This window comes from Astyanax mexicanus, chromosome 10 (genome assembly GCF_023375975.1).
Source record: "Astyanax mexicanus isolate ESR-SI-001 chromosome 10, AstMex3_surface, whole genome shotgun sequence".
Classification (NCBI taxonomy): Eukaryota; Metazoa; Chordata; class Actinopteri; order Characiformes; family Acestrorhamphidae; genus Astyanax; species Astyanax mexicanus.
In genome coordinates, this window is record NC_064417.1 from 38063170 (window position 1) to 38081711 (window position 18542).

Sequence of the window (18542 nt, forward strand, 5' to 3'; positions counted from 1 at the left end):
ATTTAGTGAGGGCGTAGCTACGGGGGCTTTCTGACTGTTCAGAAGAAAAAATAGTCTTCTTACGTAAGCAAAACAAATATAACGTGTCTTGCACTTTTATAATCCAGGGATCAGAGTACAAAGGCTTTAACACATTTAAATATACAACAACTGTTTTAGCATCATTGCTGAATATATATATATATATATATATATATATATATATATATATATATATATATATATATATATATATATATATCAGATATTGTCAAATTTGTCAGACGACAAATTAAAAAAAAAAAATACTTTTGGTCTATTCATCGTAATTTGGACACCAGGAGGGTGAAGACTAGCACATGCCTCCTCCGATACATGTGAAGTCAGCCACTCCCTCTTTTAGAACTGCTGATGCAGCATTGCAGAGTAACATTACAGTGCACTCGGAGGAAAGCACAGAGTCTCGGTTCCAATACATCATCTCGCAGACACTTTGGAATGATGTGGGGAGAGAGCGCCATCTACCCACCTAGAGAGGGCAAGGCCAATTTTGCTCTCTCAGGGCTCCAGCTACTGATGGCAAGCTACATGAACAGGATTCAAACAGGCAATCTCCTATTCATAGTGGCAGCACTATCAACCTACTGGACCACTCAGAGCCTACATGGTATATATTTAATTGTAATTATTCAGCCACTAATCATATTACAGAAACTCCAGAGCAGAGAATTGTGTAGTTCCACAGGGTTCTATTGTAGGGTCTTTTAAAACTCATATTAATAATTAATTTATTAATACTGTAGTTATGAGAGTAAAGAACTGGCAAATCTGGTGGACCACCTTGGGTTCCCTGGTGTTTTGTGTACCACCAGCAGTACACACACCACAGTATAAAAACCTCTGATGTACTGTAACCAAGCCTATACAGATGCAGTAGACTAGACTATTAGATTAGGCTGAAAAATGCTGGCACACACGTTTAATATGAGCCCACGAGTGCATGCCATCTCCTGTGCCCTATTGTTTCATTATCTTTGCGAGTGAGTGGCTCTTTAACTGCGGCGTGTGTAAATGAGCTGAGTGCTGAGAGGCTGAGGCCTGTCACTGGCCCAGCTGTGCGGGCAGGGCTCAGGGAGATGGATCTTATGGAATTAATATGCAGGGGATGAGCTACTGTCTCTTTCGGACTTGCTCAGGTGCTGTAAATGAAAGCCGTCTCTTTTGTTCACACCACCGCAGATGTTGGGACACGCACACACACACACACACACACACTCCCATGCTCATGCGTAGACAGTGGGGTTATTTGTACAGTGCATTACTGCTGTTGTGTCGCCCTCTACGCCAATTTATTTCACTCAGTCGACAGCTGGCCCATCACTGTCGGCCCCCCAGCCCTGCGCTTGATCCACCACCCACAGCAGCAGCGCATTCCAGATCAAATGAGCTGTTAATGAAGTGCTGCACTGTTTTCATACACAAAACATTATTATAATAATATGATATAAATAAAGATATGTCAGTGGGCATGTGCACTTGTAGTTCTATAATTGCAGACTGTAGTCCTGTTTCTGATTCTCTGCATATTTTACTATTCTCCCTTCACCCTGTTCTTCAATAAACCCCAAAGGACCACCGCAGAGCAGCTACAGTAAGGCCCATACACTCTAAGAAAAGTAAGTACAGATTTGTACTTAAAAGAGTACAAAGCTTGTCTCTGGGGCTGTACCTTATATTGAGGTACAAAAAAGTACCTTTCCATGAAAGTCCTTTTTTGTACCCATGGTTTTTGTGCCAGTTAAGATTATAAAGATTATAAACATTATCATCAACTAAATATGGCTCAAAAACTTGATGATGCAAAATTGACTGGCTTTCAAATAAAAAATGTGCAAATAAAATATATATTGTTAATTAGTACAGTGATACAGAATACTGAATGTACCTTTTGTTTGGTTAAATGGTACAAATTTGTACTTATTGCTGTTAAAAATTACTTTGTACTTCAGAGGGAACAAATCTGACCCTGTAAAGACCAATATTGTACCTTGGAGGGTACAATTATGAAGAGTGTACCTTTGAGTACAAAAAAGTACTCATATCGTACCTCTGTTTCTTAGAGTGTAAGTATTTGGACAGTGACACAATCTTCACGATTTGGGCTCTGCTAGCCACCATATTGGATATAAAATTAAACAAATATGATGTACATAAAGTCTAAAGACTTTTAGGTTTAATTAAATGAATTAAAGCGTGTAGGAATTACAACCATTTATCCACAAATTCTCCTCATTTCAGAGTCTCAACAGTAATTAGACAAATGTAAGTATGTATACTCTTAGATCCAAACACTTACAGTGAGGTGAGGGAGCGTAGGCCACTGAAGGCGTCATCTGCGATATCCGAAATATGATTCTTACTCAGATCTCTGAAACACACAGGTGGTACAAATGTTAAACACACACACACACAACATATTTTCTGCTGCAGTGACACCTGCTTTAGAAACATGCGCTTATTTCCATCAGCCTAAACAATGAATGCATCCAATAATACATAAATCAATGTATGTCTATTACTATAGTCAAGTAAACTGGTAAGCTAGCCTGTAATCACTGTGATTTCCACGGTAGACAATATAGTAGACAACACATGCCAAATATCATGGGACATGGGACTAGTATCACGAGTACCATGTCTTGTGGAAGTTGTGGAATACTGTAGCGCTGTGTGGGCTCTCCTGCATTTATTATGGGATGTGATATACAAGTGCCAGTCACTTGTCTATTCACAAGGACAATTTTAGCCAGATGCTTTTATGAGGTATTCCTGTCACAAAAGGCTTTACATATTGATTGAACTCTGATAATTCACATCACATTGCATTGTCATGAACAAACTGGCTGATGTTTTACCTCACTTACAAGGTAACACCTCACAACTGCAAAAAGCCAAATTATGTTTTTTACTGAGGGAAATATATATATATATATATATATATATATATATATATATATATATATATATATATATATATATATATATATATATATATTTTTTTTTTTTTTTTTTTCAATTATTTATTATATATTGCCTAATGCAGAATTTTGTAGAAATTGAGAGGCTTTATGTTCATTTTGCCCTCAGTTCTGTGCTGACCACTCAGTGCTGATTTCATATTATCTACTTATTAGTTCATATTAAAGTTATATAATGAAAATCATCCTGGATTTATGATATTTTTTTTTTTTTGTAAACTGGAATCTACAATACTGATGTAAAATTCTGATATTATCGCTGTCCAATGAAAAACAAGTATCTCCAATACAGCTACTTTACATGAGAGAGAAAAAAACCTTATAAACTTTCAGTAAAAGTCAATGTAAAAAGAATTTATTTCAGATAGTTTTGAAGTATTTCTATTGGCTTGTTCATCAAGAAATTTTGGCACAGTATAATGGACATTTAGTGTGTTCAAATTTTGTAGTAAACTAAAAATAGACAAAAATGTAGATAGTTGTTTTTCATTGGACAGCCACAATATGACCTAAAAGGTTTAACAGAGGGCGTAGGAAAATTGAGATGGTAGCTAAACTAGAAGCACAATTAAAAAGATTGAAGAAAATATCCACCCAAAATTACTGTTAGTCAGAAGAACTGAACAACCCTCGAATGGGAACGATGGATTTGCAGTATATTGACAGCAGAACTCGGCCTGAATGCCATGGATTTAATAATGTTTCTGGAAATAGAGGCTAATACTCACATCCTCTTCAGCTTCTTGTATGGAGAGAAAGCTCCGGGAGGGATGCTCTTAATCAGGTTTTGCTCCAGACGACTGCGGAGGAAACAGGATAATATGTTACATGCAGCTGCTGCTGTACCGGCCAACCCAGCTAAATCAAAACATGCTCACGTCTAGCAACATATAGCACATGTTATCAGGGACTTTCCACCCTTGATTATAATCTGTGTGTGTGTTTATGACTGCGTGTGTATGAGTGTATAAGTGTACGAGTGTGTGTGTGTCATGGTGTGTTGCCCCGGTGATGTGGAGCATGGCAAGGCCACAGTAAGTCATGGACAGAGTCATTAGTCTGTGTGAGGAATGGGTCCGGCTCTAGCGTTTCACTGCCCCTCCCTCCGTCCCTCTCTTTCTCTCTCTCGCTCTCCCTCCACTGACCAGCACTGTCCCTTTCTCTCACAGCAATCCATCCCTGTCACGACTGCACACACACACACATACACTGGCCTACACACACATACACAGATAAATACACACATATATACACACACACCCACTAGACACAACTGCTGACCTGTATATGCAACACAACAGGCCTGGACTCACAACCTGTAGTGCTATTGGTGTGAGTTTAAGCATAGCTAATAACAGAATGATAACTGCTGGCCACTTGTTGTTTGCCACCATCACTGGGATTGAACTCACAATATCCTGACATTCAGGAAAAAATCTGGTTGTGCCGCATTAGAAACTCAGCATGAGCCTTGATTTGTTATGGCAGAGTATCAATATATTAATATTAAAATGTTTTATTTAAACTCAACCAAATTATGTATTGTTAGCCATGCCATATTTGGGATTTGAACTAACAGTCTCCTGTTAATACTGTAAAAAAAACCTTCTGACACAGAAGATCCCAATTTGAGCTAGTATAAGCTTATAAAAAAATTCAGACTGAACTGGTTAATTTAAGTGCTAAAAACATTCTGCTGTATCTGGGATTTGAACTCACTATCTCCTAACAATAAGGCAAAAACTTGGTTGTGAAAGTGTGGAATTAAATATGAACTTCATTCATTTATGATTTTCAAATAACAGCAACATAGACTAAACTAGTGAATATGAACAACAAACACCATTACACAAATATTTTATCCAAAGCTGACAACATTATACAACATTTGTCATTGCCAATTAATTGGGATCTAAACTCACAGCCCCCTGACAATACTGTAAAAACCTTCTGACAGAGGAGATCCCAATATGAGCTAATATTTGCTTATGAATGCAATTCAGACTGAACTGGTCATTTTGAGTGCTAAACACGTTCTGCTGTCTCTGGGATATGAACTCACTCTCTCCTAACAATATGGTTGCACAAAACGTGGTTGCGCAAGTGGAAAATCAAATATAAAGTTCAGAACAGAAACACAGATTAACTGGTGAATTCGAACAAAAAACAGCATTACACAAATATTTTATCCAAAGCTGACATTATACAACATTTGTCATTGCCATTTAATTGGGATCTAAACTCACAACCTCCTGTCAACGCTGTAAAAAAAAAAAAAAAAAATTCTGACACATGAGATCCCAATATGAGCTAATTTGCTTATGAATACAATTCAGACTGAACTGGTCATTTTGAGTGCTAAACACGTTCTGTTGTCTCTGGGATTTGAACTTACTATCTCCTAACAATAAGGCAAAACTTGGTTGCGCAAGAGGGTAATCAAATATGAACATTCATTTATGATTTCTAAATAACAGCAACTCAGACTAAACTGATAAATTTGAAAAACAAACACCATTACACAAATATTTTATCCAAAGCGGACATTATATAACACTTGTCATTGCCATATAATTGGGATTTAAACTCACAGCATCCTGACAATCCTGTAAAAAACACTTTCCACAGATTCCAAATTGAGCTCCCTTAATCTGACTGTATGAAAGCAATCCAGACTGAATTTGTAAATTTGAGTGCTAAATACCACTTGCTCTTTCAGGGACTTAAACTCACCTCATCTCCTGACAATATGTTAAAAGCCTAGGTGTGCCAGTGGGAACCAAATATGAACCCCCATAATTTCTGAATTCTTAATGTAAACAGGTAATACTGCATTGGGATTGGTTTCTGAAAAGGTTCTCAGCACTGACACTTCACACTGAGCACTTTCTCTACATGTTAAGATGTTCTTGATGCTAAGATGGTTTTCGGAAACTTGGCATTGGTCAATTTAGGTGCTAAACAAGATCTGCTCTCTGTGGGATTTTAACTTACTTTCTAGTAAAAATATGATGAAAACTAGATTTGATTACAATTGATGTCAATGTAAAAAAAATGTGATTCCACATAATTTTGGTTCATTTGAAATCAAATTCAAAATAGGTTAAAAAAAAGAAAAATGGAGATGGTTTTGCAAGGCAATGAAGATATGCCTATACAATATACACCTACTGACCTGTACATTCGCAACTACTGGCTTACGTTCATAGATAACTGCACAAATAGACTGAGGTATGCACCTGACATCAACACACACACACACACACACACACAGGTTCATTCTGGCATGGCTGTGGTTGGTAGTTAGAGCTCTTGTGGGGGAATTACTGAGAGAGCCATCCAGTGATTTGATAGCCATGCTGCAGATTGAGAGGAGATGGTTTTGAGTTTTCAATCCGCTGCTGCGCTCGCTGTGACTCAGCCCTGGCAGCTGCTACTGGAAATGGGTCTCCGCTGAAATGAGTATAGACCCCAGTGCTGTTCAGCCTATACATCATTTAATTAGCGCTATTTGTTTCTGGCCACGGGCAGCTCACGAGTAATGTATCCTGCCTCAGGTAGCCGTTTGTTATGCAAAGGTCATACACTATTGGCAGACAAGGAACGGCACATATCAGGGCAATTACGCACCTGTCCTTTAGTGCAAACAAGGGCCCAGAGATCGATATGTATATCAAATACCCGCACTGAGGAGGTGCTGAGACACTCCGAAACCGGCAGAAACCCAATCAGCCTCAGGCCAGATATACATGTACACACCCCCCCACACACACACATATATTACACACATCACTCACTATTCACTAGGGCTGTAAAGTAAATACAGACCTGCAGTGACTGTATGTGTGTACATAATTTATGAGCTGTGATCTGTGCAGTGGGTTAGTCTGACATTATTAAGCCCATAAAGGATGATCTGATCCTAAGCTTAACAACTTAATCTTAATATCTTCACTTCTTATAATAACAGTAAGTTATATGTTTAGCTGTTTTGTATGATACAGTATATTGACAAATGTATTAGGACACATTGAGTTGTCACAGGTGTATAAAATCAAATTTCATTGGATTAGTATTTACTAGAATTAATTCTAAATGTTACGATGGCATGGTTGCTGAAAACTTTTAACACGCAACAAGCATTTTTATGTAATTTTTAAGTTATGATAAAAATGTGTCCAGTGACAACAAATATAGACCCACAACAAAGATTTTTTTTATGCACAGTTACTTAATTTATTTTCCTAGTTTAACAAGCTGTGGAAAACATTGCAAATAAAATATGGCATGGTCTGAAATAACAAAAACGATGCAGAGCTTTCAGACCTCAAATAATGCAAAGAAAAACAAGTTCATATTCATAAAGATTTAAGAGTTTAGAAGTCAATGTTTGGTGGAACAATCCAGTTTTTAGTCACAGTTTTCATGCGTCTTGGCATGTTCTCCTCCACCAGTCTTACACACTCCTTTTGAATAACTTTATGCCACTCCTGGTGCAAAACCTTCCTCTTGATTATAGGTTTTCAATTTGGTAAAATCAAATCAAATTTTCCAGTGCTGTATCTATAATTCTTATTATGTTAAATTAATCAGACACATTGAAATTGTGCTGAAAGATGAGCAAGAAAATGCCACATATCTTGGTCTTCCTTTCCTGGGGTGGTCCTGATGAGGGCCAGTTTCATCAAAATGTTTTTGATGGTCTTTGCGACTGCACTTGAGGATACTTTCAAAGATCTTGATTTTTTCTGGATTGACTGACCTTCATTTCTTAAAGTATTATTTTTTTACTGAGTTGAGTAGTTCTTGCCATAATATGGATTAAGACATTACTTAAATAGAGCTATTCACTGTATACCAACTCTTGACGAGTTCAGCACAGCTTTTAACTGAAAGCCTGAATTCCAGGTGACTCTACCTCATAAAGCTGACTGAGAAAATGCAGCCAAGATGTGCAATGCTGTCATCTAAGCAAGGTGCCTGTATTGAAGAATCTAAAATATATAAAACATATTTTTTTTCTTGACTAAATAATTACATACACATGAAAACCCACATTATATAAAGTGTGACCAAACATTTGGCTGATACTGTATTTTAAAGAAAATTGTATTTTTATCCAATTCATATTCAGATTCTGATTTAGTAGCAACATTATGCTTCTGTATGTATCTGGAAGTGTGTAGCTCACTCATACACAGTGCTGTGTTCTACATTGGATCAGAGCGGAGAAATCCCACCAACCTGGGCGTTGTGACTGAGTTAAGGCCACTGCAGCGCTGCAGATTAGAATAGCGCTCAGTCGTGATCTCATTTGTCTGACTCCAGCTCTTTGGCTGTCTGTATAATTGTGGTGAGCTCACGAGAAAAGAACTGGAGGACCCCCAGCAGCCTGAGCCAGAGGTGCCCCCAGCTCCAGCAGAGCCCTGACACCACTGCTAATGAGGCTGAGAACTGCAGTGCTAATGGGCCTTCGCTATGCGACAGGAGGAGAGACGGAGTGCTGAACACCTTGTAATATCAGAGAGGCTTTATGTATTTACCACACTGGAGAGGGTGAGAGAGCGGGTGTGAGATACAGTGAGAATTGGATAAGGGCACCTAAGGATATTTTCAGGATTTCAGTTCAGTTGGGTTTGGGGTATTTTTAGGAGGGGGGCTACATACGGACTTTATAACCCATGCATAAGACCAATATAAACAGCTTAATTGTCCATATTTGCAAGATTACTTTAAGATTAAATAAATGGTAGAGGTAATATTTCAGTATAGAAAATATGAACCATTCATATCATTAATACTCAGGTATTGCTTATGAATATGTTATTAAATCTTTATGCACGTGACATAAAGAGCATATTAAGTATGACATATATATTTGAAATCTTGTATTCTCAAGTTTAAATGGATAGGATATGTCTTTAAAAAGAATATAGCCAATTTTAAACAGGCTATACACTATTGGGAATTTGGTGTTATTTAAATGTTAAGCAATAAGCAGTTTAAAATAATTGTATTTCTAGTTTTTATCCCATTTTCTCCCAATTTACACGGCCAATTACAACCCACTTATTAGGATTGCCCATACCATTAGTGGAGCCCCAACTCTAGGAGGGTGAAGATTAGCACATGCCTCCTCCCATACATTTGAAGTCTTTTTTGAACTGCTGCTTGAACTTTATGAGGTTTTAGTGTGTCTTGTGCTGCTGGTATGTGAGGATCAGACACAGCAGTGCTGCTGGAGTTTTTAAACACTTGAGTGTTTACTCACAGACAACTCTCCCAACTATTAAATCTTCCTACCTACAGCTCAGCTGCTCCACCATATACATGTGGTGTATATGTCAGAGACAGAAGCTCTAAATCTGTTGCTGCACAGTTCGTCTTGGTGTACTAACGATACCTGTGAGAGTGTGCTGTGATGTCCTTTATCACAATAATGATAACATATCACACACTGCCCACTCCCAGCAGGAAGGAGAGAGATAAGGACACTGAGGAAACCACAGCAGCATGAAATCGAAAGGTGAGAGGTGAATGGTGTGTGTGTGTGTATGTGACTGATGGGATGACTCACATTTCCACGATGCCCTCGGGTAGGTTGGCCGGGATTTCCGTCAGCCCTTTTCTTCTGCAGTCCACGATGTTGTTGGTGCAGCTGCAGCTGGCAGGACAGACGGATGCTTGGGGAGCGCAGGACCTCGGCTCTGACTGGGCAGGGCCTGCCGGGCCAGAAAGCATGTGGAAAATCAGCGAAAGTTCAAGATAGATCTCATTCCAAGATATACACATCAAGAAAATATATAAAACATACAGAGACGGAGATACATAGACTTTCATTCCTGAAATATTTCTGCATTGAAAAGAAGGAAGAGCTTCTATTGTTTTATGACTTTTCCTTGCTGCTTAGTTAAGTTGTTGAGTCTTAATACGACGGTTGTGTATTGCTGCTCAGCAGCTGAGTATATTCCTCAGCTGATTAATGGGAAGGGGGAGGCGGTGGGGGTTTAATTAACAAGTCCTGGACATGAATATTTTCACCAATTAAACGATGAGGACCATTAGATAGCTCCCAACTTTGCAAGGGAAGACATATTTGCTTACATTTAAAAGGGTCTGATGTTAATGAAGGAACATTATACATCGCTTAAAGTACAGCACTCTGCACGACAAGCAATACTTTCACACAGTGGGAAGATTACTGACTGCTAAACTGCAGACTGCAGTTCTGTACACTGTGCTTGTATATATGTGTGTGTGTGCGCGCACGTGTGTGGTTACAAGTGCTATACCTGTACAGACGAAATCTCTCTTCTGTACATCAGGGACGCTGAGCCCTCTCATGTGGGCGGGCGACATGCACTGTGTAAAATGGGCAAGCCCCTTCCTCTGTCGCAGCCAATCAGAGAGCCAGGACAGGTGGCAGTCGCAGTGCAGGTTGTTGGAATGCAGACGCCTGGAGAGAGAGAAAAAAAAGAGAGAGAGGGTGAGAAAGAGGTGAAAGAGTAGAGTGAGTCCAACAGACAATGAAGGAGAGAGAGAGAGAGAGAGACAGAACACAGACAGAAAGTGAGAGAAAAAAGAGAGAGAGAGAGACCAGAGCAAAAAATTAGAAGACACCACAAGAGAAAGACAGACAATGAGACATAGATAGAGAAAGAGAGAGAGAGCAACAGATTAAAAGACACAGCACAATAAAGACAGACAATGAGACAAAAAAAGGAAAAAAGAGAGAGAGAGAAGACAGACAGAAAGAGAGAGGGAGAGAAAGGGCGAACGCGTAGAGTGAGTCCAACAGACAATGAAGGAGAAATGGAGACAGAGGACAGACAGAGAGAGAGAAAGAGAGAGAGAGAGCAACAGATTAAACACCACACAAGGAAGAGAGACATGGGACAGAAAGAGAAAGAGAGAGAGAAAGCAACAGATTAGATAACACCACACAAGAAAGACAGACAATGAGACATAGAGAGAGAGAAAGAGAGAGAGAGAGAGAGATAGAAAGAGAGCAAAAGAGAAAGAGATTTGACAGGCCAAGGGACTACTTGTGGGACATGTCAATCATAAAGTGGAATTATTTATTATTTATTTTTTCTCAAGTTTTAAAAAGGCCTTTTGAATTAAACGTTACTGTGAAAAATAATGTCTTATTAAATTTTAATGGTATTGTAATTAAAAATACATAAATGCCTCATTCTTAATATTTAATCTATAAGTATAAACTCAACTGGATAAGTGAAAAGCTGTGCATGTAAACGTAGTTGATGTAAATCGAATGTCTGCCAATATAACAGACTTGAAGGGGTTACAGTGAACACCCAGGATTGGCGTAACCTGATGATCCGTTTATGCTATCCCATGTTTGTGACCATGGCAGAACACCCACGGCTCCCTGGGCGAAAGCACTCTCCCTGCCAACACCTTCATTTTGTCAAGGTCTCAAGCAATATGGCAGCGCTCCCAATGCAGACACCCAGCTTAATATCTACCTCTCACGGATCATTACGCGGCAGGGAGGGCGACGAGAGCTGCAGGAAAAGAGTGGCGTCAGCAAATCAAAGCGGGCGGCTGTACCCTTTACAAAGGCCCGCAAGTGAAATAATAAGACTCTATCCAGCCGGAGGGGGGCTGTGAAATTGCTCATTGAGGAAAGCAGCAGGGACGAGGGTCCTCGTGGAACCTTTTTCCATTATAAGCTCTGGTTCACTGCTTCCTTGTTGTTGCGGATTAATTATGAACGAACGGGATTACGGAGATGGAGGACCGAGGATGCCCGGGGTCCCTGGTGGTCCGAGGTGAGCGCGCGGGGTCGAGGAGGGTACAGAAAGGGAGGAAAAAAAAGCTCGGCCCACAAAAGGGCAGCTCAGCACACCTAGCGTATCGACCGGCGTCCGTGGAAAATGACTCCTCGTCTAGCGGCGGGAGTCTCCTCGCTCTTTTTATTTGGCTGAGTTATTGAATGGCAAGCGCCATGGGGTGATATCATTTGATCTAATTGAATGGTTGCTGCACGAAGATAGCAGGTCTGGAGGAGGGGAGGAGAGGAGAGGACAAAGGGATGGAGGGCTAGTGGAGGGAGAAGAAGAGATAGGGGGAGGTAAGCTGAACTATTTCATCAGAGATCTGGAGTCACCCCCCACCCTCAACCTCCACATTGCCCATCCCCATCCTGCTAAAGGGATTACAGACATCTCTAAACATTTGATTTAATAAGTTGTTTTTTACGAGGAACAAATTCAATAGCGAGATCTCGGGGATATTAGGGGGCTGGAAATCCAATACAAAGGAACCGGGGTAGTAGGGGCGGCCTCTGCTGTGGATAATTCAATACGGCCGAGGGAGCGGCGCGCCCTGCCAGCCTAGCGTCAGCAAATTCAATCCTGCGCGAGGGGGCAGGCCTGTCTGAGGGCTCTGACGGATGGGACCGCGTCCAGACTGCCTGACCGTGGGGCTGACCACTGATGGAGCCAGAGGGCCCAGGGTAGAGAGAAAAAGCCAGCCAACCAGGCCCTCAGGAGGGCCCGCAGAAGGATTCCAGACTCTGGCCAGCCGCAGAGCGCCTCAGTCCAGGGGGTTTTGGGGCCTGCACTGCAGAGACAGCCCCCCGAATGTTACAGCACAACCGGCGTTTACTGCTGACATCCCCACTTTTATTTATGTCTCCTGGAGCCTACTGCACCACCACATGCTAATCGTAAGGAAAGCTAGCCTGATCCCCTGCTAATACACAGACTCGGCCACAGATGGGACCCATCCAGGCCTGCTTTGGTCGCTGAGGAATGATTCGTATCGATTGTGGTTTGAGTCCAGCGGTGGAAAAGTGGTGTAGCGACACGGCCTCGTATGTGAGCCGTCTCCAGACAGACTTATAAAACTCCTACACAAGCGGACCTCAGAGAGCCGTACACCTGGAGAAAAACTACAAGACCTTCACTGAGAACCGAATCACAGAGTTTGACGAAAGATTCAGTGCTTGAATTTATGTCCGTTTATGTAAGAAACAATGGACTGTAAATTCCAAAACGCCATGTGGTAATACGCAATTTTATTGTGTTTATCCAACTCAAATAAATACTGAGGAAGAGCCATTGTTTGATTCTAAGTATTTATTTGAGTGAAATAAACATGTTCAACTGTGTTTTATCAAATGCTTTAAAATGTTTACAAATTACAAATGAGCATAGTTTTATTTGTTGATTTGCAATAACTGAACATATTAAACAGAAAGATGTATTTGCTAAACAACAGCAACACTGAAAGAACAGTTGGAAAAGCACCAGATTCCCTTTCAGTTGATTCCTTTACTTCAAATGAAGCTTCTGTATCGCTCAGATTGTGGTATGCACGTGTAAATTGTGTAATGTAGTTGTGGCAAGTGCACATTTCAATTCTTGGGGGGGAAGCCCGAATAGTTGCCAGTAGTCTTGCAAAATTCTGCTTTAAACCACCTCAGGAATGAAGGTGAGATTTAAAAAGTATATACTGAAAGCTCTGGTGAACAGCAGTTGTATGTTGGCAGATTTATTTCTCAATTTTATTAGTAATTAAACTAAGTGTCTGGTCTCTTCATTAAACACATCTGGTGCTACACAATATTTCAGAACATTTATTATGTATATTACAATAACATTGGTGCTGATTCACATTTTTATATCTACATGTCTACCACCTTCTGTTGAAATCTGGTAAAAATTACTGTACTTTTTAATATCTCAATATATGACACAACATCATGCATCCCTGACTTGCACCATCTAGTTCCTATCACCACCACTATGAAGAAATCTGAGCTAATGCATAACAATCAAACCAAATTATGGAATTAAGCTCATTTTTGTTTTAAAAACCTATTGCAAAATAGGAGAAAACCCTATGCATCTGTTTAGAAGCTTCTTCTTGCAGAAATCTTGCACAGTGAACTTGTGCCTTGCAGCTGTAGGAGAGTAATGACCCAGCATGTGGTGGTTACACCACAGTGGACGTGTAGCTTCACTGAGCGACGCCTTTTCCCCCCGCTAACCCAGACAAAAGCCTAATACTCACAGAGTCCGCAGCTTGGGCATGTGGTTGAAGCTGGACAGCGGGATGAGCGTGATGTTGTTGTTGTTGAGAGTGCTGGAAGGCAGAAGAGAGACAGAAAAGATCAGACCACTGTATCGATCCGGTTGGAGCTTCACACAAAGACTGAATAGCAGGAGCATGTTTTACTGGAACAAGGAGGACTGAGGTGTTCAAAACAAAGACACAATTCAAACAGTTTCACTGAAGGAAGTATTACAGCAGATTTGTTGTCTGTGAGGATGTATTGATTACGCCTCGGCAGATTAAGAGGAGTTGGCTTGGTGGGAACGATATACAGATATTATCTTTCAATGAACTAAACGAAATCTTAAAATTAATCCAACATAATTTGGAGTGATACTTCAGGCTTGCTAATACAATATATGCTTCTGAAGCCTGAATATCTGACACTGTAATGGACAGAGAGCACATTCTGGGCTGCCCAATGAGCTGTAGAGCCTTAACTGTGGGGGTGTGGTCAATAGAGCACAGATATTTTTTTTCAAAATGCAAAAAAAGGGACTATTGATACATTTTTGCAGATTTTATTGGTTTTGCTGCTAATAAATAAACTGAGATTCGTACATTTCATTTTGTAAGATTTCAGAAATGACACAGAAATCAAACCGTGTCCTTTATTCAATATTAACTCTTTGTATTGGACTAAAGTGCTTACTGCCTACCACTATTTTTACCCAGCTTTCATACTTCAGAATTGCGGACAGGTTCTTGGAAATATTTTTTTACATAAAAAATGAATACAAAACCATTACATAACTTACATAGCATCAATATTTAAACCTTCATTCTGGGTCTCTGGAGGATATGTATGTATGTATGAATGTATGTATGTATGTATATGTGAGTCTATAGATCCCAACGCTGCTGTGGTGCATATAATGCATGACTGGTGTGTATCTACTGCAGCATGTAATCGGCTTTAAGGCATCACGGCTGTATAAGCTTGGCCAGCGAGCTCGTTTGCTTCCTGCCAGAGCAGCAGCCCTCCTCATTAGCGTTAGTTAGCCGCCTTAATCTTGTAATAAAGCCGTCCTACGCTTGCAAGGTCCAGACCCATCCCTTACTGCACCCCTCCCTCTGAGACAGACAGAGAGGCCCTGTGACTGTTAACTGAGCCTGAAGAGAATTCTTACAAAACAGAAAAAGGCTTGTAAGTAACCCTTGGTGTGAGATCCAATAAATGAATTTAGACATATGAATAACTGATTATATTCACATATTAATTTGGACTGGTTAGTTAAAGCATCTGAAGCTACGATGCTCAGACATTAAAGGATAGACAATAAGACTAATACAACAACATCACTGACATGCCAAAAGTTATGGGATAGCAGTATGAATACCAACATTGGGTAAAAATGCCAGTGTGCTCATGGGAGGCAAAGATCATGACCGGCTGCATCTAGCTAAAACTGTACATGCAAACAAACAAATTCAAGTGAAAAGTCAAATGATGCTATCATATTTTTCGCACTATAAAGTGCGTCCGATTAACTTAGCTTTAATCTTAACCTTTTTGCATTTTCTGGTCTATTTTCATATATAAGGTGCACTGGATTTTAAGTCGCATTTTGTGACACTAGTAAGGAACAGGGGTGTCGCCATGTTTCCCTCCTTCTAATTCAGCAGGTCTCGCTGCAGGGTAGCGGGTTAGCGACTAATGCTAATACTGCTGGAAAACCAAACTGAAACTCCTGTATAATGCTGCAGAGTGGTTTTACAGCTTCTTACAACCTGACTGGTAAAATTCATACATAAGGAGCACCAGATAATAAGGCGCGCTGACAATTTTTGAGAAAATTAACAGATTTTAAGTGCCCCTTATACTGGGAAAGATACGGTAGTTTATACCCCATAACATGTGACCAGTCAGTATTTGTTTGGAGCAAACCTGCTTACAGTTAACTGACACTTTTTTATATTATGTTAACTAACAGATGTCAATTTTGGCTTGCATCATTCTGAGTGATGCAGAGAGGGATAAACACCCACCCAGATAAAGTGAGCCCAGCCATGCCGTCTGTCTTTGATTCCCAGCCTTAGAGGTACTATGATTACTATAATTTTTAATGTGAAACTGCCTGATGTAAAGCTCCTTTAAACTTTAACAAGCTTCTCCACATCATCTTATACATCATTTCCAAAAAGAAACCTTCCATTATAAACGTAACTCCAGCCCGTCTGAACTGCTGAAAGCGCTCAGCTTCCAGCCAAAGTCTGGGGTCGCACTATGCTGCCTATTGAAGGGTTCTGAGGGCACACGGTGTTGGGGAAGCTCCTCAGGAAAAAAAAGAAAAGCCTCTTGTATTACAGTACTGAGCCACTCAGGGGAAGTGTTGCGGCTCGAGAAGTGACGCCAACTCAGCGCGCCACTGGATCCGCCAAACCTTCGCTTTTCACTCACAAGCAGCTAATTCAATCTTAACCTCCTCATAAACAAGGCAGGAAGATGGATATGACCACAGGATCATACGTTTCACTATTTCTGCGATCCGACTCATAACTCCAACCGTGGAAAATCACCGTCCCCAGCAACAGCAGTGCTTAAAGAGCGAACTGAGAAAGAAATCACACAAATGAGAGAGAAAAAAATCTCTCCATAACATCAAATTCTTGCGGAACTTTTAATGACAATCTTAATATTGTTTTTGGCGAGGATCTGGATGTGGGGGAACACTTTATTAAGACCGAAGGAAAGAAAGCAAGCAAGCAAGCGAGAAAAAAATACATCTCAATGGTACGGAAAATTATTGTTATTGCAGAAAAAAATACTACACGCAGGGTGGAGGAATCACCCTTTCGAGAGGTTGACCAAAAAACGGAGAATGGCCCAAAAGAGGAGAACATGATCTGCTCCTCAAGGTCGCTCCACACAGTTGCAGGACTGTATAGGCCAAAGCAGTGGGAGAGAAGATCCCAAGGTGGAATGCCTCGGGTGGAACGCCCTGGTAAAAGCCTGCTTCTTCCCAAGAAAGACTGGCACTTATCTGCCATCCTTAGAGCTCCTCCAGGACAGACCTTTCACCAGCAGCTCTGGTGATAAGATGTAGAAAAAGTACAGAGGAACACATATATACAGCTGGAGAGGAATATGAAGAAAAAAGGAGAGCAATAAGAACCCCCGCCTCCTCCCACACTCCACCCAGCCCGCCCCAAAGTGCACCTAACGGCTCGCGCTAATAGAGGTAGTGCTCTCCAACTCATCCATATTTCAACCGTCCAGTTTCCAGCTATAAAAACCCGGGTAAAAATAATCTTATATGGATTTTCATCCTCCCAGGCATAGTTAGAGGAGGATAACTCTTGACCATATGTCTGAGCAGTAATGAGAGCAGGTCTGGGCTGGTGTTATAGCATCTGTCTTGGTTGACAATGGTTTTACAATGGCAGTGTCCACCATCACAAAAACTCTAATTTTGCTGGAAATGCTATAAATAAATGGTACTGGTTATTAAACATACGATACTAGCTGTGCTGATTTGTACTTTGAAGTCTTAATTAAATTAAATGATCTTTTGGTATATATACACTGACAAATTGTCAAAAAAGATGTTGGACCCAGAAGGAACCAGGAATGTGTCCTTGTTTGGTACTTGATACTGCATATCAAGAAATATAGTTTGTTTTCACACATCTGATCAGACCTGGTGTAAGGTTTCTTTGGTCTTCATTAAAGCCTCTTTGGTAGCTCAAAGTTACATTAATGAGTTACTACACTCAGTTGGCTTTACCTTTTCTGAACGCAGACCCCAATGCTCTATTATAGCAGGACAACGCTTGTCCACATACTTCTGCCATCTCATTAGCTTTCCTTAAAAATGTAGATACTATGCCATGCCATGACCAACTGAAAATGTGTGGGATGCTACCGGATATGCAATCATTTAATTGATAATGAGTGAACTTTATCCTTTCTTTCAGTCTCCCAGAGGGGAATAAAGGAAAATTGAGGGAAATGCCAACTGGCCAACTGCCGCAGGACAGATTGATGTGCCCCCTGTGTCTCCTGAGAGTGTGCATTCACACTTAAACTGAATCAAATCAATACTAGCTCCCGACTAATAACACGCTGCCTAAGCTTAACAATGCAACATTATGATTTTATTTAGGGCCTTATTGACGCAGCGCTCAATGGTATTGAGTAGCTATTAGCTGCCCATTCACCTAGCCCTGCCTTCTGATGGCTAGGTGAAGGAGCTTGTCTTGAATGGGACTAATGGGATGAATGGGACATCTTTTTTTTATATTTTAATTTTTCTTTTTTTGGGTCCTGTTTCTTTTCTTCTCTATTCTTTTTCTGTCTATGTCAAGACAGCTTTCCCACAGTCGCAGAAAAGCTGGGCCTGGGGTCTGGAGGGCTCTCAGCATTTCTCCAGCCCCTCATTAGAGGGGTTTTGGAGAGGGTCCGGGACACTTCCCTCTTGAAAGAGGTTGAAATAAGAG

The 18542-nt window shown here is 40.5% G+C and overlaps 1 protein-coding gene across 1 annotated transcript in view; it reads right to left on the reverse strand.

Moving 5' to 3' along the window:
- Positions 1–18542, reverse strand: part of slit3 (slit homolog 3 (Drosophila)) — a 228618-nt gene that overhangs the window by 63972 nt on the left and 146104 nt on the right. The window contains exons 7-11 of the mRNA XM_022684066.2: positions 14061–14132; positions 10310–10473; positions 9595–9739; positions 3746–3817; positions 2336–2407 (exon numbers count right to left, since the gene is read on the reverse strand). Of these exons, the coding sequence (XP_022539787.2) occupies positions 2336–2407; positions 3746–3817; positions 9595–9739; positions 10310–10473; positions 14061–14132 (525 nt within the window). The remainder of the gene's footprint in view (positions 1–2335; positions 2408–3745; positions 3818–9594; positions 9740–10309; positions 10474–14060; positions 14133–18542) is intronic.